Source organism: Accipiter gentilis, chromosome 10 (genome assembly GCF_929443795.1).
Source record: "Accipiter gentilis chromosome 10, bAccGen1.1, whole genome shotgun sequence".
In the NCBI taxonomy this organism is placed as follows: Eukaryota; Metazoa; Chordata; class Aves; order Accipitriformes; family Accipitridae; genus Astur; species Astur gentilis.
In genome coordinates this window covers 23,346,294-23,371,113 of record NC_064889.1, presented here as the reverse complement: position 1 = coordinate 23,371,113, position 24,820 = coordinate 23,346,294, and the positions used below count along the sequence as shown (strand labels likewise).

The 24,820-nt window shown below is 38.1% G+C and overlaps 1 protein-coding gene across 11 annotated transcripts in view; it reads left to right on the top strand.

The window, feature by feature from the left end:
- The window catches only part of DENND4A (DENN domain containing 4A), a 71,932-nt gene extending 47,190 nt beyond the window's left edge, over positions 1–24,742 (top strand). For 4 of the 11 annotated variants that reach the window (XM_049813220.1, XM_049813218.1, XM_049813219.1 and 1 more), the window contains 18 exons: positions 67–273; positions 379–507; positions 778–922; positions 2,974–3,093; positions 4,693–4,833; positions 5,762–6,855; positions 7,759–7,969; positions 14,784–14,878; positions 15,917–16,092; positions 16,209–16,355; positions 16,819–17,053; positions 17,278–17,532; positions 18,058–18,175; positions 18,330–18,356; positions 18,876–19,038; positions 19,880–19,927; positions 20,613–20,677; positions 20,915–24,742. In XM_049813220.1, coding sequence (XP_049669177.1) covers positions 67–273; positions 379–507; positions 778–922; positions 2,974–3,093; positions 4,693–4,833; positions 5,762–6,855; positions 7,759–7,969; positions 14,784–14,878; positions 15,917–16,092; positions 16,209–16,355; positions 16,819–17,053; positions 17,278–17,532; positions 18,058–18,175; positions 18,330–18,356; positions 18,876–19,038; positions 19,880–19,927; positions 20,613–20,677; positions 20,915–21,051 — 3,513 coding nt within the window. In that variant the 3' untranslated portion in view covers positions 21,052–24,742. Of the gene's footprint in view, positions 1–66; positions 274–378; positions 508–777; positions 923–2,973; positions 3,094–4,692; positions 4,834–5,761; positions 6,856–7,758; positions 7,970–14,783; positions 14,879–15,916; positions 16,093–16,208; positions 16,356–16,818; positions 17,054–17,277; positions 17,533–18,057; positions 18,176–18,329; positions 18,357–18,875; positions 19,039–19,879; positions 19,928–20,612; positions 20,678–20,914 lie in introns of those variants that run through there. The other 7 variants (XM_049813221.1, XM_049813224.1, XM_049813222.1 and 4 more) reach the window with 7 other exon arrangements.
- The last annotated feature ends 78 nt before the right edge of the window (positions 24,743–24,820 follow it).

Below are 24,820 nucleotides of genomic sequence, written 5' to 3'. Positions count from 1 at the left end.
TTTAATATTTAGGTTTGTGTAATGTGTGTGTAAATATACACAAATAATCTTTATGATTCTTTGCAGGAAATTAAATCTGCGCATAAAATTGCTAAGAAGTACTCATCCATACCACAGATGTGGTCCAGGTGTTTGTTACGTCACTGCTACGGTCTTTGGTTTATCTGCCTTCCTGCGTATGTGAAAGTGTGCCATTCAAAAGTCAGGGCTCTGAGAACTGCGTATGATGTGCTACAAAAAATGCATACCAAAAAAATAGATCCACCTGATGAGGTAAAATAAGTCAACCCCAGAATTCCAGAAATAGCCCATGAGTTTTATTGAATGGAGTACGTGTTTGACTATAGAAGCACAATGCTAACTTGTGTGTATTTTCAGGTATGCTACCGAGTACTCATGCAACTGTGTGGACAGTATGGTCAGCCTGTGCTAGCAGTGAGAGTGCTTTTTGAAATGCAGAAAGCTGGTGTTGACCCTAATGCCATTACTTATGGCTACTACAATAAGGTATGTATTTTTGAAAGAGGAAGAAAAAAGAGGCATTTTTATCCATGCAAATAGAAGCAAGCAAAATAAGGGAGCAGTTCAGATCTAATTCTGTCATTTCTAGTAACTGAAAAAAATACAAGACAGAATAATTGTGTTGTCTTTGTTTTTGTAGGTTTGGAAGTCTACTTTATAACTGCCAATGTAACCCAATTTGAAATTTAAGTTAATGATTTCATACCTGACTGTTCCTTAAGATGACTTTACTTGACTCTGATATTTCCAAAATAGGCTGTTTTGGAAAGTACCTGGCCTTCAAGCAATCGAGGTGGCTATTTCCTATGGATGAAAATACGAAATGTTGTTTTAGGAATAGCACAGTTTAAAAAAGCATTGAAAAAGCTACCAGCAAGCACCTCACATACAGCCATTCCTGGTAGAGTATTCACATCCTTTTCTTTTTTTATTTTCATGCTGATAAGAAAAGTATTTGAAAAAGCTTTCTGTTGTGAATTTGGTGATAAAACCATTTTAGAGCGGAAAAAAAAAGTTCTTGCATAATTTTTTAAAAACAGCTTTTTCATTTGTCTGTGAATCCAAAATAGTCTGCTCTTTATTTATTGTATCAGCTCTTCATGGAGACAAGATATGAACCTGAAAGCGATACAATAATTATCCTAGTTCATACAATAGCCAGTCTCATAACTGGCAGAAACTTCTGTCCAGCCTTGCCTTTTTTTTGGTTTCCCCCTTTTTGACGTTAATTAAGAAGCAACTAGAACTAGTCCTTGAGCTTGTAGTACTGTTTGCCAGTTCTGCATACCAACTGAAATGACTGTATTTATTTTTGTGTAGAAGATAAGTACAATATTTGAGGCTGTAAATTTTGGTTTTCTTTCCAGTAAAGATTTACATGATGTGTTCAAATGGCTATATTACCGTGCTGGTGATTACCTGTAGTTTATATTTTTCATAGGTGCTGCTATCCACAGTAATTATAACTTACTACTAGTAAGGCAAGATAGTACATTTTAAAGTACCAGCAATATAGTTAGTTTAGTTGTAGTTGACCTTGGAAGACCTTCACAATACGTATGTATAAATGTATGAAGACCATCCAAACCATCTTTCCAGGTCCCTTCCAACCAGGGCTATTCTATGATTCCAAATACGTACAAATAAATCTTTGCCCTGACAAACAGAATAGATATGATGACCTTATGGCTAGAGTATTTTTCCTAGACTCAGGAGACTACAGTCCTACTTCTGGCTCTATTACTAGCCTTCTGGATTACCTTGAGCAAGTCTGCTTTATTTCTGCCTGTTCTTCAAGTAGCTGACCTTCCTGATAAACCACTTTTTTGAAGCCCATCTGTGCAAAGCAGTATATAAGAGCTTAGCAACGTTGGTTGCAACTCAGACCATGTAAACTAAGGAAGTGTAATTAGTCCTTTACTAAGTAACTGTCATTTATGTAACTAATGGTATTTGCTTGGGACATTATCTGATTTTTTGAGATTTCTTTGCCTGAAAGCAAATAGCTAAAATGCATGCTGACTCTTCAGGCACTCCCCAAATTTTTCCATAAATTCCAGAATATTTTGTTATCTTTACAATAGCAACAAGGTTTTTACCCTCTCTGTGGAGATTCAGTGCAGCATCTTTAGGGAAAAGAGGGAAAGAAGCTGACTTTCAGCCATGTTGTACCCTCTTGACCCTGGACAGGTGCTTACTGTTATCTCCTAAACTGCATGAGAGCAAACCCCCTAAAGATGCTATGGGACTGCTGGAGACTTCAGGTTGACCTGGGCAAAGGACATGGAATGCATGTGACTTGAAGTGATCACTTAGTATTTATAATGAACAGAAGCTTTATTATCTGCTTTAATTTGCTTTATTTTGGTGCTGATGCTTTATAACAGCCTGGAGGAGGAACAACCATGTTAGTGTTAAGTAAATTTTGTTCTTGAAATCAATCAATCAGACTATATTAATTACACTTGGGGCAGTGTTATGTCTTAAGAATGACTGGATAGTGGCTTGAATGTTTGCTGGGGGGGGATTGGGTTGTGTTGGTTATTTTTATTTTATTCTTATTTTGCAAACAGACTTGTGGAGGAACATACTACACTCAAATGAAACCATGTTTAGATGCCTTTTAGAGTTCTTGAAAAGATGTGACATTTTGATCAAATAAAGCAGGCAACAGATTCACAGACAAGCAGTGCTTTAGTACAGTACTTTAAAAGAAATGTTGCATATTACTCCTTGAATTTCACCCTGTAGAGCATTGCTTCAATGTTTATACTGTCAAAGTAAGCCAGTCATGTTTCTCACTTTTTTGGTGGCAAAATGTTCACTGTTAATTGGAATGTACTTGATAAGAGGCCTTTGAATTGTTGTGGTTATTTAATTTATTCTGTTCAACAATGTCACGCTATTAAATACCATAATTGTCTTTATTCTGTCATTGCCCTGTTATGATAGGGGGACTTTCAGACTTTGGCAATAACACATCATTCAAAGAAGAAGCCAGGCAAGGGAAAACTTTTCTTCAAGATATACAAGAACAAAAAGAGGACAAGAGAGAGAGTGACTCCAGTTCTCGTATGTATCTTGTGAATACAGATAGCTAGTTCACTGTGGGTAAATAGGGATTTCAGCAAAAGCTAAGTGGGGCAGATATGGGGAGTTTTTTGGTTGGTGGTTGTGGGTTTTTTTTGTTTTGGTTGTGGTTTGTTTGTTTGTTTTACAGTGAGTGTATGTGATAATGCCAGTTTATGCCCATGCCTTAAGTTCTTTTCTCTAAATGTAATTTTCTGGATGTCTAATGGTTTAACTTTTAATATTACAGCTCTTTTTTCCCTCCTCTGTTTCAAATAAGCGATAATGATAATATAAAGGCTTAATGGTAATTACAGCTTAATGTTTTGTCTTTTAAAAAAATTAAATTGTTTTATAGGCGTAATCTACAGGAAAGCCTTTTTTACCAGTCTGTTTTCTTTATACATCCCATAAGAGGAGAACAGCTGAATTTTTGCAGGTCTTTGAGAGAGATCTAGGATATGTATCAGAAATAAGAAGGGCTTTGGATTTGCTGTGGACCTTTTTTTTTTCCTTCAGGTTTTACATCTGCTGCTCATGATTCCCTTAACTGCAGTTGAGCAGCATAGACTTTATGCAAGCATATAGCAGATCAGATTGTGTAGTAAAAATGTATAAGTACTATAGATTCCCATATATATTCATTGAAAATACTCTTCATAGTAAATGTTCTCTTACTATAATTATTTAAATTTTTCAGTGTGCTTTCCCCTACTATTTGTGTTAACTGTCCCCTTGTTAAGTAGAAGCGGTGTAAAAGTATGAGAAAATATGGAACCAGAAAAGTTACTTCAGTGTTTTCTTTTCACCACAGTCTTCCTTCTAGCGTTAGTATTTTTTTCTTCAGTTTCTTGAAAATTTGTGCATTGCCCATCATAAGAACATACATGTAAGATGGCAGGCAGGTTATTTAGGTTTAATGAAACTTTTGAGGATGCAGGAAATCTGAATTCTGCAGAAAGCTTGTATTATTTTTAGCCGTAATTAAGACAAGTTTGTGGCTCTGTATAGTAATATTATGTGCTGAAAATGTTTTGTACTTTTGAAGACAACTTGAGAATATTAAGTTCCTTGAATTCCTTTAAAGAAGTAGTTGTCTGGTTTGGATAGCCACCTGACAACAGAACTTGTCCTTCATACCTAAAAGAAGTGAATATAAATACTGCAACATTTGCTTCACTTCTCTTGTGTAGTCATGGTCTTAGGGGTAATGAGATCTGTATGAATATAGGTTAATTGGCCCTGAGCTCTTTCAAAGGCAGGAGAAAATAATCTTATGTATATCCTTTGCAAGTGAACAAGGGTGGTATTAGTCTCCACAGCACCACAAATTTTGGTATGCAAGTACTTGTTACTTGGACTCTGTGTACAGAAGCTTATAGAACTTCCAGTTATAAAAGTAATGCTGGGAATTAAATATTCATAGTTCAGTTGTTCCATCTTGGAAAACATCTACCCAAGTAGATATCAGCCTATGCATCATGGGATGTGTACAACATTCCGTCACTTAATCCTGCATAAAACAACTAATAGGTAATGGAAACGAGATTTAAATTAAGTTGCTTTGATTCTAAAGAACTGTCTGTCCTTTTCTACATACAGTGTCTGAAGTGGAAAGTGCAAAAGGGAGTGGTGACTGCCTACCTAAACTAAATTATCAGAACTCAAGTAATGCCAAAGCAGCTTCTAGCATAGTGCGGCTCAATGGTACAGTTGACAATACCGTAGCAGAAGCTAGCACGGGTGAGTTGAGAAGAGAAAATGGATTTTGATTCTTGTGCGGTTTTGTCTATGTATATTCTATTTCTAACAAGAGCTTTAAGCCGTGTGCCTGAGTTCTGTTGTCCATAAAACTTACAGTATTTTATTGGTGTAGTGGCAGTGGCCAATGAAATTTGTGGCAACAACTTTGTGGGACTGAGTTTAGGCTAGAGTCTGCATATGCTGTGTCAGGGAGATGTGTCTGAATATTCTGCATTTCCAGATTGGTTTTTCTTGTTTGCTTTTTTTTCTTTTGCTACAGTTAACACCTGCTTACAAAATTCCAGGTCTTGATTTTCTTATAACTTCCAGAAACTAATAAATTCCTTCAGGATGGACAAGAGGTTTCTATGCAGTACAACTAAAAGAAAATTTCAGGCATTTTCACAAGTCTTTAGTAATGTCAAATCTGGTTATTATAATACTGTCAGCTGTGCTTAAAATACTGTAATATCATACTTTAAAGACTGCATCTTTATGCTCTGGCAAAACAATACAGATTTCTCTGTCAATAACTTCTTTTGTTGGCTCTGTTTCTAATTCATCAGGTTCAAAAGTGTTGCCTTTTTTCACCATTTCCTAGATACCTTTGCTGTCCCTAGCTTTCAAACCTCTTAAAAATGGAGTAGGTCTTTAAAAGAGGAAACCAAATCCATCCTGATGGTGTCTCTCAAAGTACTCTTGAGTTATATGATTTGACTCCTTCTTCAATGTTTTATTGTCTGACCCTTCCTAAAAGTCATGAGCATGGTCAACTCAACTTTTGAACCACTGGCACAATTAACATAGTGAATTCCAACTGTGTGTTGTAAATTGTTTGAAAGATGAGACAAATTAGCATTCTTTTGTAATTTTGTTTAGTTTTCTTGCACAGCAAGAAATAAAGCACCTTGTTTCATCTGTTTTTCAGAGAGTTCTGTAGGATTGCTCTTTACATCATCTTTTGAGGATGCCAGTGAAGCAGAAGTTATAAAAAGTAAATCCTTAAGGAAGAGACATAAAAGCGCAGTAGAACCTGACTTAAGGGAGATACCATGGGAACGCAGGAGCCGTAACCTGAGTGGAGATGGCTTGGTGGGACTCATGATAAATAGAATCAATCAGGAAGCAAACCCTGGAGAAATTGTTGAAAAACTAGGAGCTGATGCCAAAATCCTGTCTAGTGCATTACAGAAAAGCATAAGGCCAAAAACTCTTAATATCAGAACTTCCTCTTTAGATTCTAAGAGAGAAAGCCTGGAGAAAGAATCTAGTGATGAAGATGCAGCTTTTGATTGCAGTTTTACAGATAAAACAGAATCTCCTGTTATCTTTGACCTGGAAGACTTGGATGCAGAACCTGAAACATCTACAGCAGTGAAATCCTCCAGTGAAAAATCTAGAAGGCTGCAAAGAAAGAGCAGCTTTCCAGTAAAGCCAGTTGAAAAGACAGATGTTGAAACTGGATTTGATCCACTGTCTCTGCTCGTTGCTGAGACAGAACAGCAGAAAGAGGATGATGATGAGGAGGATGATAGAAGTGTTTCTACTCCATCCGCAAGACGAGATTTAGCTGAAGAAATAGTCATGTACATGAACAATATGAGCAGCCCTTTGTCAAGTCGTGCCCCAAGCATTGAGTTGCAAAAACCCTATGATGACAGAAATGCTAATAAAAAGAGCCCAACAGTAATCCAACCTTGTAGGAGGTCCAGCCTTCCCCCAAATTCCCCAAGGCCATCCAGTCTTACCAAATCCAAGAGTTATCACGCAAAAAATGAAGAAAGGCCAAGAGACAGGCTGTGGTCTTCCCCAGCTTATTCCCCAAACAGTCCAGCAAAGGAACAGCCACAGGATGCAAATAGTGCATTAACACTTGTGTCTTCACCGTCATTCAACTTGGATATGCTGTTAACACCTAAGTTTGATGTTCTAAAAAGCAGCATGTTTTCTGCTGGAAAAGGGGTTGCAGAGAAAGCTAGCAAGTGGTACTCAAAATTTACAATGTATGCTGCATCCTCAAAGGTAAACTTTTATTATTACTCCCCCACACCCAAACCCCTAAGTTACTATAAATTAAGGAAAAAGCTTTGTAAAAGTTTAATCGCTTACTCCTATGTGATGAATCCCCCCCATTTGAATGACATGCATCATGGTAGACTATGTGCATTAAGTTGTTTTAATCATGTTTGGATTGCCAGGATCCTAATTTTATTGTCCTGAATCAGACAAAATTTTGGTATAGCATGGATTCAGAGTGTATTTAATGGGAAAATATAAGTATACTGCAGTGTGTTGACAGGGCAGAGAAGACTGCTCTGCCTTCCCTTATTTACCTAAGGAAAAAATACTTAAATAAAAAATGTTTTTAATTCTTTACTGCTTTTATGAAAAAAGGGAAATCTGCTTGTATTGATTACCAAAGTGATTTAAGGCCAATTTTGAACTGAGGTCATTTGGTTAGAAAGTTTTGCTGCTACCAACTCAAACCAAAACTCATTTTGTTCCCAGTCCTTGGGAATGAAAATAGATGCGGTTTGCTGTTGTTGTATTGTCCTAACATGCTTAAAACCAATCTGAGACTAATTAAAGTGTTAATGATGCTGTGCCTATTCTAACGTATTCCTATGGCTGCTGCTAACTTTTATAGCAATGTTTGAAAAAATTTATAGGATTAAAATGTTTAAGTTTTCATGTAGATATTTTTATTAGAAGAATCTTTTCAAAAGAATTCTCATGTAGCTACTTAACCTTGAGTGAAACTTGCCTTGTTTTACATCAGTTCTGAATACAGCACTGAGCTAAATGATTTTTCCAAGGAGGGAAGTTCATGCCTTGAGTTTGAGACAAAGAAGGCTACCTCTTATTTTCAGAAATATTTTTGCTTTCCTTTTCGTTTTCCCAGTAGAATTCTTTTTCTTCTCTCAGGATCAAAATTCAGATCGAGCAAGTGTTTCATCTCTTGGAGCTCTGGACTCAGAATCTACTTCTCTAACTGATGAAGATGTCTGCAATGATTTTGAAAGTGCTTCTCCTCAGGAGAATACCACATCAGAAATTAAGGGTATTGGCCTCAGCAGGACAAGCCTAGAAAGCACAGCTTCCCATGATGGCTCATCAAAACAATTTGACCAGTGTGGTAAGAGACAGCTTTTGCATTGCATTCATCAATCTGAACAAAAATCTTCCAGTTTTAGAAGTTGTTCTTTCATAATTCTCAGTTTGGGATCAGCCTAGTCATTAGTCCTTTTTGTGGAAGAAGTAAATTTTTCTTTTCCTACCTGAAAACTATTACTCATACAGATATGTCCATACCTACGGATATTTTTATTGTAGAACCTTGTTTTCGGTGTTCCTTCTTGTGGAATAACTTGCACAGTAACATCCTGTCCCGAATAAATTTCTGGATGTTACAGCTATGCAAATAAGAGCCCTTTGGGTCCTTCAGTATTCATGTAATCATCTTATTTGTGTAAGCTACAAATCTCCAGAAAACATCTACAAAAACTTTCAAATGGTAACTTTTAGTCTGATTTTGTTTTCTAAATATAGTAGAAATCTTTTTTGGAAAATTGTTATAATTTTCTATAAGCCAGTGTTGAAGATGATTGAGACAGACTTTTTTTTTTTCCCCCCTAATCTGCGCTGGATAGTTGGTAGTGACTGTCATCAATCTCTGTGCTACTGTCCTTATGGAGAGTACATACTGTCCTAAGCAGAACCAGGTTGAAAGGAAGATCTGTCTACTTAGATCCCTCCACTTAGCACCTAGAAGAGCATGCCCAGCTTTGGCTTCCCAGTTTGTGGGATGTGGAGGAACTGGAGAGGGGCAGTGGAGACTGCCATCATGGCCAGGGGATTGGGCCACCCTGAGGCTCGGGGAGCCTGGCTTGTTTAGTGTGGCAAAGAGAAGGGTCAGGGACATCTGCAGTCACAAGCAGCACCTCTTATCCTTCCCCAGTTTTTGCACAGTCAGAAAGTGTGGGTATGAATTACTTAATCCTTAAAATTTGTTTCCAACCTGTCAGGGATCCTGATTTAGGAGTGTTTTAGATCATTTAAAATCACCATCAAAGGTATTGGCAAAAGTGATTTTAACAGGAATTTGTAAAAGTGCCGCTTACCAGAGTTTGATGGCAAGGTTCACTCTATTACTTACTGTATAGAAGAGACATACAAAAGAAAATCAAGTTGGAGTTGATTTAGAATGATTTACACGGAGACAGGAGATGCAAAAAAGTAAGGGAGACCCTCCCGTTGAGTCACGAGGTTCAGAGTGGACCCCCTTGCTTTCTAAACTCCTTCTCGGAGAGGAGTCTAGGTGCGGCTGGATCCAGACTTAGTCCCAGACTTGGTCAACGGTTTATGGCTAATGGAATTATATGTGCACAATCAATCCTTTAGATCTCTTAGTTAGGAATTCAAAGTTTAGCATGCCGTTAATCACTTACCTTCTGTCCAGGCATCCAGTGCTAGTTTGCTTCAAAGTTCGAACTCTGGATTTCCCGAAACAGAGTCTCAGGCATTGAATCATATAAAGAGTTTAATGGAGTGGTACAGCAGCAGGATCCGCTCAAGCTGGGTGCCTCTGGGGAGGGACCGACCCGAACAAAGAAATCCCTGGGCAATTATACCCTTACAGACTATTCACCCGCCCCTCACGCGCTCTTCACACTCTCTTCACGCGCCTTCCATGCGCCCTTTGGTCCAATAGTGATTCTGGTCTGAGATCTTCTGACCCCTTATTGGATTCCTTCACTGTCTCCAGACAGGCTGTTATCTTGTCGAGTTGCAGCTGCTGTTGATGGTTGTAGCCTTGAAACCTCCTTATTTTCTGATATACGCTGGCTTTGGAGGCCCCTGTTTTGACTAAGTAGGTACATGTTCAGTACAAATTCAGCAAATCTAGCTGCTCATGCGAAGTAAGTAAAGCCTAAGCAAACAGCATACTAAATCACACAACATTATAACTCTAAGTGATTAATTCTATTTTAAAACTTACTTATTTAAGCTAAACGACTAATACTTCTTAAAATTGAGAGGCATCCCTGCTTCAGTGAGAGTTGCCTGGAGTGCAGTCTAGTTGCCATTGAGGGAGAACTCAAATTGGACTCATCCAGCGATCTGTCATTGGTAAAGGATCTCGTTGCTTCAAGGAGCAACCTTGAGAGGTGTTCCAGCTCAAGGGGAGATCACTGCCATGCAGCCACACTGCCTAGCAGGGAGAGCTCAAAGAAGGCTCGCTTAGGCTGTCATATTTATGGGATAAAGTGGTCGGCTCGTAGTCAAATTGCACACAACGGCAGAGGTATGCACGAGACTCCTTGTACCCACAACTTTCTTTGTTCTCACTGTGTTGCTCTGCTCCTTTGTGGGTTTCCTAGAGGAGTTCTTGGCCCAGCTACGGCTCAGGCCTTTACCTCCTTTGGAGCCTGTACCAAACGACTGCTAGTTTGGTTAAGGGGGGGTGGAGTGCACCCGTCACACTCCACCCCATGACTACAGTCAATCCACTTATCAACTCATAGAGTGGTAGTACGGTTACCTCTTGCCTCTATGTCATAAATATGTGGCGTTTTGCAGATCAGTGGTAAGAGTCCAATTATTAGATAAACTGTTTGGTTTAACTGCGAAATTAATGTTATTTATATACTATGTGGGCACACTTGCTGCTCCACAGTAATCTAATGGCTTTTAGTATTAAATATTACTATTAATTAAATCATTGGGGTATTCCTTATGATGAACAGGGAGTATTCGCTTAGTTATGTACCAAACCCTTACATATAAAATGATTATAATTAATAAGCATAATATTGTTAGAGCTAACAAAATCACAACTGGTTGAAGCATTAAATTCAAAGTTCCCGTTGCTGTTGGTGACCATCCAAGAAGAGTTTCCCACCAATTATGTTCTCCATAAGTACATGTTACTGAAATCTTCAACAGCAGTAGGGTGATGTATCTTACTTTCATCTTGGAGGAGGCTGCAAGACAAAATGGTAAATAGGCTGGTCTCGGTGGGGTTTTCCGGACAGGTTACCCCGTTAGAAAGAAGGAAAAATCTACCATGCGCTAACTCTGTTTTGCACTACTGTTATCTGTAGCTTCCCAGGCAAGCAGGCCACAAGGTTTAGTTAGTCATAGGTACAGTTCTAATTTGTGGTAAATTCACCATGACGGGTTGCCCTGCCAGTTAGTGTGGTACATTGGTAATCTTTGAATCGGGGAGTGCAGGGGCTGCACAGAGTACAAGCACTACAGCCTCCCGATTTTTATCAGGTTTAGGGTTGCCATTTGAACTGAAGGACCACACGCTGCCATCTGGCAGTCACCAGGTTCAGCCATTCAAAACGTCGAAACACAAGATATTTTCATTGTGATCTTTAACTGCAAAGCGAATAGACCGCACGCACTTCTTGCCTGGGAGCCATAAATTAATTTTCACGGTTGAGCACACAACACTTGCTCTGTTCATTCTGGAAATTTTAACTATTTGCTGTCCAGGTTGCACACGCAGCTTCTCAGCATCCTGTTGTGTTAATATTGAAATTTGTGTTCCCATATCTATTAGCAATTTCACCAATTGTCATCGAGGACCAACTGGAATCAGAATATATGGGCCATTGCTATTTATCCATTGATAAGATTCCACTTGCTGGACAGGCAGGCCCAGTCGCTGTCCTGGCATTGCTCATTTTTTGGCCTCGTGACCTGCAATCCCTCCTTAAGGTGTTGTCTCCCTTTCTAGGGACTGGCACTGGAGAAGTTGTAATATGCTCCTTCCTTTCACCGTTACCTTGTTTCTGGAATGCTTCAATCAGACTCAGGATAATGCCAGCAGGCTGCCTCTGAATCAGAGGTGTGGGAATGCCTAGTGCCAATGCTTTCTTCCACAGTTCATGTCTCCAGTCCCGAGGCTCTGCTTTTGGATCTTTAGGCATATTGTCCCTTGGTCTAGTTCCTGTTCCCTGGGAGGGTGTTTGTTTTATTGGTCTCACTTGATCTCCTGTTCGGGGTCTTGGGTCTGATTTTCCAGCTAACAGATCATCCCACCCCATTTCACGGGCACGGTTTATAATGCTGTACATTAATTCTGCCCAGGTAGGGAGTTGGATGCAGGGGTCATGGTTACCTAATCCCTTCTTGCATTCTGTGTCTCTTTTAATTTTATTCCGTTTTGCAATTAAGTAGGGTTTAAGAACTGCTGGGGCTCCTCTAAGTAGTGGTTTTAACATTACATAATCAATTGTGGCAGTTATTGGGATATCATTGGATTCTCTTTTATGCATGGCTTGTATGCAGGCAGCTTTTGTAATGGCTGTAGAGAGCTCGTTAAGAGATCTTATGGGGATTATGGAGGGTTCACCTCGCTCCGTAGCATCTGTTCCTCCAGCCCAATAAGCTACTCGGCTGGTGATAGAGTGGGATCCATTTGCTGGGTTGGGTCCTAAGTTTAAGAAAACTCTGGGACCCCAAAAGCCATTTGCTTCATTTCCACTCAGTTTTATTTGGTCACCACCAGTTATGCAGACTCGCCACAAATACTCAGTTTCAGTTTCACCTGGCTTTCTGCTGAATTTTTCTCGTATATTTGCCAGTTGTAACGGATCCCAGGCAGTAGCTCGCACAGTACATCGCGGAACACCGCTCCGAGATTCTTGAGACTGTTTTATGTTAATGATGGGTCTGGTTTCATATTCAGAGGGATTTGAGGGAAACACAGAATCGTTCTTCCCTTGTTTGCTATGATCATGGTCACCCCATATATTTCCATCCTGTTTTGCAGTGGATGCAATTAACTTCCTAATCTGTAAAATGTCAGGGGGATGAGGACTCTGCATAAGCATCATCTGAACCTTTTCTTTCAATTTTTGTTTTTTTTCCTTTTGTTCCTGTAACTGTTTCTGCAGCCGCTCAATTTTCAAGGACAGTAATAACTCAGCTGCCTTTCTGTCTCTGATTTCCCCTCTCAGATCTTGTTTTTCTCTGTTTAGGTTTTTCCTGTCCTGACAAGCGGCTCCTAGGCAGGTACCTAACATCTTACAAATAATTTCTTTTCCTTTTCCATCCTTTATATGGCCCCCGGCCACCTTTAGCTGTTCTTCCACAGCTTTCCAATCATGCCAATTATCACGAGCCCATTCTTCTGAGAATCTGGGAGCCGGATTTATTCCATGCCTCTGTAAATAATTAGTAACACTACTTGCCATACTGCTGACTATGCCAATTTGTCAGGGATCCTGATTTAGGAGTGTTTTTAGATCATTTAAAATCACCATCAAAGGTATTGGCAAAAGTGATTTTAACAGGAATTTGTAAAAGTGCCACTTACCAGAGTTTGATGGCAAGGTTCACTCTATTACTTACTGTATAGAAGAGACATACAAAAGAAAATCAAGTTGGAGTTGATTTAGAATGATTTACACGGAGACAGGAGATGCAAAAAAGTAAGGGAGACCCTCCCGTTGAGTCACGAGGTTCAGAGTGGACCCCCTTGCTTTCTAAACTCCTTCTCGGAGAGGAGTCTAGGTGCGGCTGGATCCAGACTTAGTCCCAGACTTGGTCAACGGTTTATGGCTAATGGAATTATATGTGCACAATCAATCCTTTAGATCTCTTAGTTAGGAATTCAAAGTTTAGCATGCTGTTAATCACTTACCTTCTGTCCAGGCATCCAGTGCTAGTTTGCTTCAAAGTTCGAACTCTGGATTTCCCGAAACAGAGTCTCAGGCATTGAATCATATAAAGAGTTTAATGGAGTGGTACAGCAGCAGGATCCGCTCAAGCTGGGTGCCTCTGGGGAGGGACCGACCCGAACAAAGAAATCCCTGGGCAATTATACCCTTACAGACTATTCACCCGCCCCTCACGCGCTCTTCACACTCTCTTCACGCGCCTTCCATGCGCCCTTTGGTCCAATAGTGATTCTGGTCTGAGATCTTCTGACCCCTTATTGGATTCCTTCACTGTCTCCAGACAGGCTGTTATCTTGTCGAGTTGCAGCTGCTGTTGATGGTTGTAGCCTTGAAACCTCCTTATTTTCTGATATACGCTGGCTTTGGAGGCCCCTGTTTTGACTAAGTAGGTACATGTTCAGTACAAATTCAGCAAATCTAGCTGCTCATGCGAAGTAAGTAAAGCCTAAGCAAACAGCATACTAAATCACACAACATTATAACTCTAAGTGATTAATTCTATTTTAAAACTTACTTATTTAAGCTAAACGACTAATACTTCTTAAAATTGAGAGGCATCCCTGCTTCAGTGAGAGTTGCCTGGAGTGCAGTCTAGTTGCCATTGAGGGAGAACTCAAATTGGACTCATCCAGCGATCTGTCATTGGTAAAGGATCTCGTTGCTTCAAGGAGCAACCTTGAGAGGTGTTCCAGCTCAAGGGGAGATCACTGCCATGCAGCCACACTGCCTAGCAGGGAGAGCTCAAAGAAGGCTCGCTTAGGCTGTCATATTTATGGGATAAAGTGGTCGGCTCGTAGTCAAATTGCACACAACGGCAGAGGTATGCACGAGACTCCTTGTACCCACAACTTTCTTTGTTCTCACTGTGTTGCTCTGCTCCTTTGTGGGTTTCCTAGAGGAGTTCTTGGCCCAGCTACGGCTCAGGCCTTTACCTCCTTTGGAGCCTGTACCAAACGACTGCTAGTTTGGTTAAGGGGGGGTGGAGTGCACCCGTCGAACAAACTACCAACTGTTGTAAAAGAAGAAAGCTGAACATACGGAAATTCTATGTTGGTAGATTTTATTTTTGCCATTGTTGGTGCTTGGCAGATGGCAGACTCACAGTCCAGCTTCATGTTTCTTTATGTTGAGTATATCTGATTTGTTGCATCTTCTGTCACATATTTTATAACTGTAGTGTTGTTTGACCAGAAAAATAATTTACTAAAAATGCATATTTTGATAACTAATACTTTGGGTTTCTTCTGTTAACAGGTTCTCTCTCAAAGTTCCCTTTACCTGACAAATCAGAGTTGGTATCTTCTTGCAGTACAAGTAGTACCAGTGTGTTTCAGAACTACGCTATGGAGGTACAAGATGATTTATTGATTTTAATTGATACGCTAAAAGCATATGTCTTTAAATATAAATGCTGTCCGAATCTTTGTTAAAGTTCACAGCTTAAAACTAATCCAGTGAAAAACAGATAAATATTTCTGTGACAGAGTAGGTTTCCTTTCAAATCCTGCTCTATAAATGTCTTTATTGTAGTCACATCTTTTGGTCTTTAAAGCTGCAGTTTTCAAAAGTTTGAGAATTGGATGCCATTGAATTCAGGTGTCTGAACTGTGCAGCTAATTTTCCTTAAAGTGAAAATATCAAGTCTTTAAATAGCACTATACGTTTAAAAATACAGAATATATGACTAGCAGTTTCTTGTTGTAGCTTCTAGTAAGATCATTTTGCTTTTCAGTATTACGCTGCGTTTGGGTGGCTCTTTTTTCTTTTTTTTTTTTTTTTTTTTTTTTTGTTTCAGTGGGTTTGGATTAGTGACTGGTCATTTTCATCTTTTTTTCCCCCTCATTTCTATTATACTGGCAGTTACTACAGAAGAGTGTTTAAATTCTAAGAATAATTTATATAGGTGCATAAATATTCCTATATGGTTATGTTTGCAAACAGCTTACAAATGATGTTATTGTCAATAAAAATATTATTGAATAACTGGCTGGTTTCACTGTGGGAAGCCATAAAAGGATCATGTAACCCACTTAGCTAAAGTATATTTATTTCACGAGCATAGTTCCAGATCCCAGTCTACTTGCTACAATAGAACAAAGGCCTGCATTTAATGAATTTTTCAGACAATGCTCATTCCAGCCATTTATCGTCTCAGCTGTCTGTTAATGCAGTTTGGATTTAAGATTTAATAGTTCTGAAATATGTAAGTTTATACCCAAATGTTCCAACCTAAAGCCTGGGAGCAGATATGTGACTGAACTTGTGTGCAAGTGGTGAGTAGTATTCTTCTAAGGGCAAAGATTTTGGCTATAGTTTTAACTGCTTTCTAAAAGAGTAGTGGTTTTGAGAATGTGTTACAGTGAAGTTTTATTATCTGCTGTATGCAGGTCCTCATCTCAAGCTGTTCACGATGTCGAACTTGTGACTGTTTGGTTCATGATGAAGAAATCATGGCAGGGTGGACAGCAGATGATTCAAATCTCAACACCACGTGTCCATTTTGTGGCAATTTATTTCTGCCTTTTTTAAGCATAGAAATCAGAGATCTTCGGCGACCTGGACGGTAATAACGTTATTTGAATTTTCCTCAATTTTGAATGCTCATAATTGTGAAGTGGTTTTTGTTTGCTTTTATTTATTTTATTTTTAGATAATACTAAGCTTTTGCTTTCCCTGCAGTTATTTTCTGAAGTCCAGCCCTTCTACAGAAAACATGCAGTTCCCATCACTTTTTTCAAATCAGAGTGGGAAGTCCTGTAACACTGCAGCTACTGTTGGCCTTGCTACATCTCTAATGTCTGTTCAAGAAGATATAAATTCAAACAGGTAAACCTGCATTCTCTGCATGGAAATTGCTCAGGTTCTCTGTGGATATGCATGTATTCCTTACCAACAGAAATAAATTTAATAAGATACTCTCTGAAGAGGAGAAATCAATTTGAGAGAGAATCTCCTTGGTGCTTCTCCTATATCTCCAAGTTGGCCATATCATGCTTTTTCAGCATGGTGTTTACTATTTCATCCCTAATATAAAAATTCAAGTAAGCATCTGTAATTCTGCAAATTTTATGAACTCTTTCTAGGATGTTTGTGTTCATTATCAGTGCAAGGGGAAATAAAACTTGCAGTGTAACATAAATGAGTGTGGTGGCTAACAAGGTAAAATTTGAGGTGTCAGGTCAATTATTTCCAGTTTATTTCTCTCTGTGAATATATTTGAGCACTCGGAGGAAAACAAAAAGCTGAGATTCTTAACCTTTTTTTTCCCCTCCCCTCACCCCCCCTCCAGCAAATCAAAGCAGCATGACAATATGTGTGCCAGAAGTATCCAGATCCCCTCAGGAAGACGGCAAAATACCTCTGGGTCAGAATGTACAAGTCACCCTGTAGCAAGGAGTATCAGTACTTTTGGTCCACTGGAAGAAGATGAGAAGGAAAACCAGAAGATCAGCCATATCATTCCTACTGGTAGCCTGCCTGCTACTTTGCAAGGACCAACAGTGTGTAGTTTTTCTACCTTAAATGTAATTTTTTTAAAGTGTGCAATAGATTAGAGAAAAAACAGCATTAATTAGGGGAATAGAATTAACCATACCGAATTATGAGAAATACTAGGTTTTATTATTTAAACTAATATTAGTTTGTAGCTTTTAGATGTTGGTGGGTCTCATACAGAACAAAAGCATTCATAAGACTTTGTAAAGATAGTTACGTTCTGACTAATGGCATTTTTTCTTTTTTACCATAGGATTCCTTGGGCCTAGAATGGCGCTTACCTAGTCCTGATCCTATAACAGTTCCTTATCTCAGTCCTCTAGTGGTATGGAAAGAGCTTGAAAGCTTACTTGAAAATGAAGGGGATCATGCAATAACAGTGGCAGACTTTGTAGATCATCATCCTATTGTGTTCTGGAATTTGGTGTGGTATTTCAGACGCTTGGACTTGCCCAGCAACTTACCAGGATTAATACTTTCTTCTGAGCACTGTAATAAAAACTCCAAGGTATGGAATCAGTTAGGAAATACTGTCATATGAGAAGTGCTTGTTTTCCCATATAGGAAATCATTAGATAATTCAGTAACTCATAGAAATGTGTCTTACAATATTCTGGCCTCAGTCCTGAATTAGTAAAGAATGTGTCAACTGAAGGAAAGTATGCGTAACTCCAGTTCTTGGGCTCAGCAGTACTTGTGTGGGGTAAGTGTTTAGCTCATACTAGTCACATTGTAATTTATGATTCTCAGTTATAACGAAGATAAGTTTCTAGTTGGTTTTACTGCAGTTCGACTAGTTAAGCAGTAGAAGGAAGAGGAAGTTCTGATTTTCAAACTGTGGGAAGATACATAAAATACTCATTTGCTACGTCACCAACATACTGTTCAGATTTAGTTTTCTCTGGTTTTGCAGCAGTTCTAAGATTAAAGCTTTTTACCATGAGGCTTATAGATGTGAAGATATGTTTTAAATACAGAAGTCCTCTGTCATGACTTTAATAAAATATCTTTATGTATGCATTCTCCTGTTCAGATTCCGCGAAACTGTATGTCAGAGGACAGTAAATATGTTCTTATTCAGATGCTATGGGACAATATGAAATTGCATCAGGATCCAAGGCAGCCTCTGTATATTTTGTGGAATGCTCAGAGTAAGCTTTGTTTCTTGTGGTTTTTTGGTGGTGTTTTAAAGAACAGTTTTCATTTTGAGCAACTGAAGAATGTGTTTTGAAAAAAGATGGCTTTGTGGATAGTTCACACAAGATACATAACTGATTTTTGATCATACTACTTTTTGTTTTGCAGGTCAAAATCGCACTCTTTTGTTTGAGAGTGAGTGTTCAGTTTGGTGTTGCTATTCTAAGTTTGTGTAACTTGTTTTGGGAGGGAGGGAGGGTGGTTGTATGTTTAGCGGTAAACTGCTTGAACAAGTTTAGTTTTCCAGCATATCTGTTTCAAATCATTGACCAGTATCTCCAGTGGCTTTTTCTTAATTGGGAAGGGAGGAATAAGAGGGAATAAGTTTCAGTGATACACTGAACTTATATTGATAGTTCATCTACTTAGCTTGTTTTCTTATTTTTAGAATGTGCTTACTAAGAATTTTGTTGCCAGTGTTGGATCATATGCCTGAATATAGCTCATGACCCATTACAGCTGTTGAGTTTTCTCCTATGTGTTTTTTGTGTTTCTTACATCGATATTATTTTGATTTGATGTTTATTGTTCTTTGTTCACTACATATTTGTCAATGTTTTCACAGTTTGTATAGCTTCCTACCTTTTTTTAACTACTCTCTACTTGCTGTACAAAGAATATATTTATTCTTACAGCATTTCTAATGTTTTCCAGCCCAGAAGTACCCAATGGTCCATTTATTACAAAAAGATGATGACTCTTTTAATCAGGAGCTCTTGAGAAGTATGGTGAAAAGCATTAAGATGAATGATGTCTACGGACCAATGAGTCAAATATTGGAGAGATTGAACAAATGGCCACATATTAAAAGACAGCGGTAAGAATATGAACATGCCTAACTGGAGCAAAGTTGGACAACAATAAGGCTATTGTAATATGAATTATATTTTCATAGTGGTTTTTTTTAGAGAAAAAAAGCACTGGTTTTCAGCAGCGTTCTCAAATTTATCAGTCTGGTAAATATTCTTGGGTTTGTGATAACTTCCACAAACTTAGTTTCTCCTTTTTTGGTTTTTTTTCTAAAATGTTTTTCACTTTTTTCTCTCTGTCGTGGTTTAACCCCAGGCAGTAACTAAGCACCACACAGCTGCTCACTCACTCCCCCCCAACTAGTGGGATGGGGGAGAGGATCGAGGGGGGGAGATAAAACTCATGGGTTGAGATAAGAACAGTTTGGTAGAACAGAAAGGAAGAAACTAATAATGATAATAACAACAGTAATAAAATGACAATAAGAATAAAAGGGTTGGAATATACAAAACAAATGATGCACAATGCAATTGCTCACCACCTGCTGACCAGTTCCCAGTTAGTTCCCAAACTCCCCGCTGCCCCCCAGCCAACTCCCCCCGGTTTATATACTGGGCATGATGTCACATGGTATGGAATACCCCTCTAGCCAGTTGAGTCGGGTGTCCTGGCTGTGTCTGCTCCCAACTTCTTGTGCCCCTCCAGCCTGCTTGCTGGGTGGGCATGAGAAGCTGAAAAATCCTTGACTTAGTCTAAACATTTAATTACTTGGCAACAGCTGAAAACATCAGTGTGTTATCAACATTCTTCTCATACTGAACCCAAAACATAGCACTATACCAGCTCCTAGGAAGACAATTAACTCTATCCTAGCTGAAACCAGGACATTCTCCCTTTCCTTTTTACAGACACCTCTTTTTCTTCTTACCTCTGAATGATGGGAAGTCAAGTAGGGGGTGTGTATATTTTGTTATTAAATGTTATTTATATGTTAATGGCTTTTTTAAAAATAAAAAAAAACTACACTTGTTCGTAGGGTGCATGGGTGGATTTTTTGGTTGGTTTTTTTTAAGTTTCCAATAGAGAGCAGAAGAGGAGCTGAGAAGAGAGGTTAAGTCTCATTTAGGAAGTTTTTTTCTATTAGCAGTGGAATTAGTGAAAATTATTTCCTATAAATTTCTATTTCTTGCCTGGATTTACTGATTCTTATTTACAATAGAATATATAGCAGTCTTTTCAACAGCTGGAGCATTGACAAGGTGTTTATTTGCTTGTCTGCCTGCTTTTTCAAGATAATGTAGAAATACAGAAAAGCAAGCTCCTTACTTGTTTGCCAAATTTGGTGGAATTTGGTTGAGTGCCTTAAGTGCATGCTTCCACTCTGCATGCACTTGGTGCAACATCCAGCATATCAGTGGATGTCTTAAGGACCTACCACGAGTGATATCCATATGTGGGGAGTCCAGGGCATTCTCCAGAGGTCAAATGACAACATTTTGGAGGTGGCAGTCGAGAATTATGTTCAAAATGCCACTTTTTAAAAATAAGTTATCTTTAAATGCTTCAATCTATTTTTAATATAGATTGCTTTGTGATATATTATTGTAGTATATAAATTGACATTTCTTTTTATCATTTAAGGAGCCTTTACAGAGAAATACTATTTCTTTCACTTGTTGCCCTAGGAAGAGATAACATTGATATAGGTAAGTTTTATATTATTCAAATAAACATAGGTGACGAATGTATGCAAACTAGGTTTTCAGCTTCCCAAAAAAAGAAGAAAAAAAAAAATCTGTAGATTAGATGTGTGCCATTCTATGGTAAGTGCTGAATAAAAAGGACTTTACAGCCATTTTCCGCTGGTAAGTGTACTAGCTGTCTTTGTATTTGGGTTAGGGTTTTGAGCACAGTATATAGAAGCTGTTTTTCTATTTCTGCAGATGCTTTTGACAGAGAGTACAAAATGGCCTACGATCGTCTTACAGCTAATCAAGTGAAGAATACTCATAACTGTGATAGACCACCAAGTACTGGAGTGATGGAATGCAGAAAGATTTTTGGAGAACCATATCTTTAAATATACCTAGATAAAGAGGTGATATCTATGATGTATACCTGTGTAAAATAACCACTTCAGTCACAAGGAACATCTCAGTCTTCAGTGTTCAAGAATGTATGTACAAATGTACTGTGGCAGAAGGCCTTGGAAAAATTAGGCCTATCTACAGTTGTGGAATGGACAGAGTGAATAATGGGCCAAATATTATTTCCCTGTCCCTTGTCCTTTCTGCAAATCAGTGTGTAGAAAGGAAGATTCTGAACAAAATCAGGTCTTTAACTTGAGACAACATATTACAGTTCCCTTAAAGAAAATTAAGTAACAGGTGGACAGAAACAATGCACTGAAACTAATGTGAGCGAAGTAAATTCTTCAAAATCTATTGTTTACATAAAATGTTCATGATGTTATGAAGAGCATACAAAGTTGTATTATACATATTTTAAATTGTTTATAGTAAGTTGATATTTTTTTAATTTTTTTAAATTACTGGAGTGAATTTTAAATGGACTTGCATAAGCAATACAGTGCTTATTTTTTTTGCAGTACACTGCTATTTATAGTAACTTGTTCAGTTACTTTTTGAAGAGTGATTTGTTTTTAAAGCAGAACAGAAAATGTTAACCTTCACCTAGACAGTACTCTAGATAGAGGATTTCTCTCGTGCACACATACCACAGCAATCAGAAGGAAGGTATGTTAAGCTTCTGTAGAACTCTACTATGAACACACTGACGTCTCTGTAAAACACTTCTGTAGAAACCTCCTTCTCTTCCTTTCCTGTTCCCTTCACTCCTCACTCCCTAGTAAAGAGAAAGCATATCGAAGAGTCCTACAGATTATGTTACAGAATCAGTCCATCTCAGCTGTTGGCATTTGTTAATGTAACCTCATTACAGATGTAATACAAAGCAAATGACAGCTGGCAAGAACTTCTTCATAAACATGCAGTGTTCAGAGTCTTGGTGGACGTGTTTGAAACACACTAAATATGACATGTACATAATGCTAATCCAAAGCCTTTAACTGAAGTACATACAGCAAACTTACTACAGGGAATATATAGGGAATGTAACTTATTGGGGCATATTGTGCATAGTTAAATGTAGTTGGAATGTTTGGTCTCTGTTTCACAGGCAAAGCAATTTTATTTATTTTTTTTTTCCTGTGAAGAAATAACTTTGTCAATCCTTGTGGTGCAGTCATGGCTTTTGACTCATGTTTTCATGTTCTAGAGATTTAAAAAAATGTTCTGTGCTCTCAGTCACATAGCAACTCCTCACCAGAAGGTAGGCTACAGAGAAAATATCAGAAGTCTTGTATGGAGGTGGGAAAACAGACATTGAATTTTATAAAGCACCCTAAACAAATTAAACCACGCTTTAACAAATAGCCTTATTTTAAGTAATCTTAATGGTTTTCCATTTCTAATTTCTTTTAGTTGTTGCTGTTGTAATACTTCTAAATATTTAGCTGTTACATTAGATTTTATATTTCGGTCTGCCTACCAGCAGGTATTTTTTAAAATCCTTTTAGTTTGCAAGTGTGATAACACAGCAATATTTAGTTAGGCAAAAAGGAGATAAACTTTAAAGCTCACATATACTTCATTAAATGAAATAGAGTGAGCCTCTTAGAGGCTTAAATGAGAATTAATGCTGCTATGAAGCTCTATGTAACCTCCTCCCAGACCTCTGTAAAGTAGTAAGAAGATGCTGCCCTAAGGAGAAAGGATTTAAAATTTGAAGAGCTGCAGGTGTATGCTGATGATAGTTACAAGATGCAGTCTTGTTGGATACAGCTTTCATTGGGTAATACCTCTTCTCTAATTTGCTGCTAATTATGTAGCTGACCTTTTTGAAAGTAACCCCCCACCCTGAGGTAGAGCTAGTCATGCTACACTTACCAACATTTTTCACGTTTAATTTATTTTAACAATATGTGATTTTCTATTTTGTACCACCAAGCTTGTAAAGTATTCCTCATGCATGAAATATAGCTACTACTTTTCTCACCCAAGGTATATGGCAAACAGTATATCACTGTAGGGTAGGTACATACCCCCTTCATACTTCTGAACTATTTTGAAAAACACCAGGTTATTTTTAACATGTGCATTGTAAGTACCTATTAGTGTGCATGTATGCTTTGCTCTGTACAGTAGGTACACTGTATTTACCAAGTTAAAGTCACATACAATAGTTGCTGTGTATATAAACTCCTACATCTTTCTGCTGTGTATAAGGTAGTGTTCCTAGCTCTTTGCAGTTCTGTTTCCCATGTCATTTACCACTTGGGGCAGCCACTGTTCTATAGGGCCTTCAAGCCATGAAGGAGGGCAAGTGCTTTTTCCAGAGCTGCGTGGTGTGTTAGAGGTACGGAGCTATGAAGTAAGCTTCACGCTTCCTATTTGAGTCTGGCAGAAGTGACTGAGCCTGGTCCCTAACCACTTCTCACTTACATGTAGCACTGCAACTGTGTGTGCTGGCACAGGAATAGATGCAACACTTGCAATATGTGGCCCACTTTCTCCATTCCAGTCCCAGCTTAGTTGTAAGTACTTCAACTGTCTTCAGACTTGTAAAACCAAGTTTGCCACTTCATTCAAATATCAACAGTCCTGCCAGTATTATCAGAAGAGTATATACTGTACCATGAAAAGGATTGTATATGCATCCTTCAGTCAAACAATCTTACTGTGTTCTTGCATCCTCAGAGTGGCACTCCTGAAGCATTGCTGATGTTCAACTGGGTGTGCTTTTAAATTACTATATCATGTAGTAGTTCATCAAGTGAAATCAGTATACTTAATGAATTTTTATAAAGTCTGTTGCAAGTCAGTCCACTGTAGAAATACTATAATAAAATATAGGTGGAATAGTGATATGCTTTAAGCGGGAAATTTTCCTCATTTAAGTCATGGTGTTCAAAACGTAGGTCCTGAGGTGGATAATTCTTAAGCATCATACAATTCAGTGTTGAAACAGTTTTCAAATCTCGCTGTCCTTTATTTACAAAAGCAATTTGAGTATATTTTCCAATACTGCAAAGATGGATAAATAAAAATGAGACATATTTTCAATTTAAAATTTTGTATGAACTGAATCTTCTCCTTTTGTGTACTAAATAATGCTTATGTCAAAAACCTTAAACGCAGGTTTTACATTTGCAGTGCAATATATATTTTGCTTTACTTATGGTTCCACTGGAGTAATTATTGGAGATGAAATACTGAAATGTGAATAGAAATTGTGCTGTTTCTCTGACACTGCTAACTGTTTCCCATTTTGAGAAGGTTTGCTGTTGGTACAGTTACAGCCTGATGAATTAGACTTCCACTGGCAAGTTAAATGATTTGTACCCCAAGAAAGAGAAAATTCCCGCATGTAAAAATCTTGGTATAACAAATGGGAGATGCAAATAGTAATAATAGAGAGGGGTATGTCTGGATATTATCTCACTGGGATTTAAAAATGGTACTTTGTTAGTCTGCAAGCAGCACTTTTTAAATGAATGGTTGTAGATTTGTAAATATGTAATGTTTAAATTTTATTTACCAAAAAACAGTATGTTGGATGTTTGCTTTGGTTTGTAGTTCCTTTAAAATACGCAAGTCAGTGTTCACAATGTTAAGTTGTTTGTTTTGGTTTTTTTCCATCTCATCCAAAAAAGAAGTTTTACAGTGAGTCAATAAAAAGCTTAAAATCTTTCTGGTTATTTTCATTAACATTTTATTAGATGGATTAGAATGACAGAAATGTCTGCAACTCAACTACATTGTTTGCTC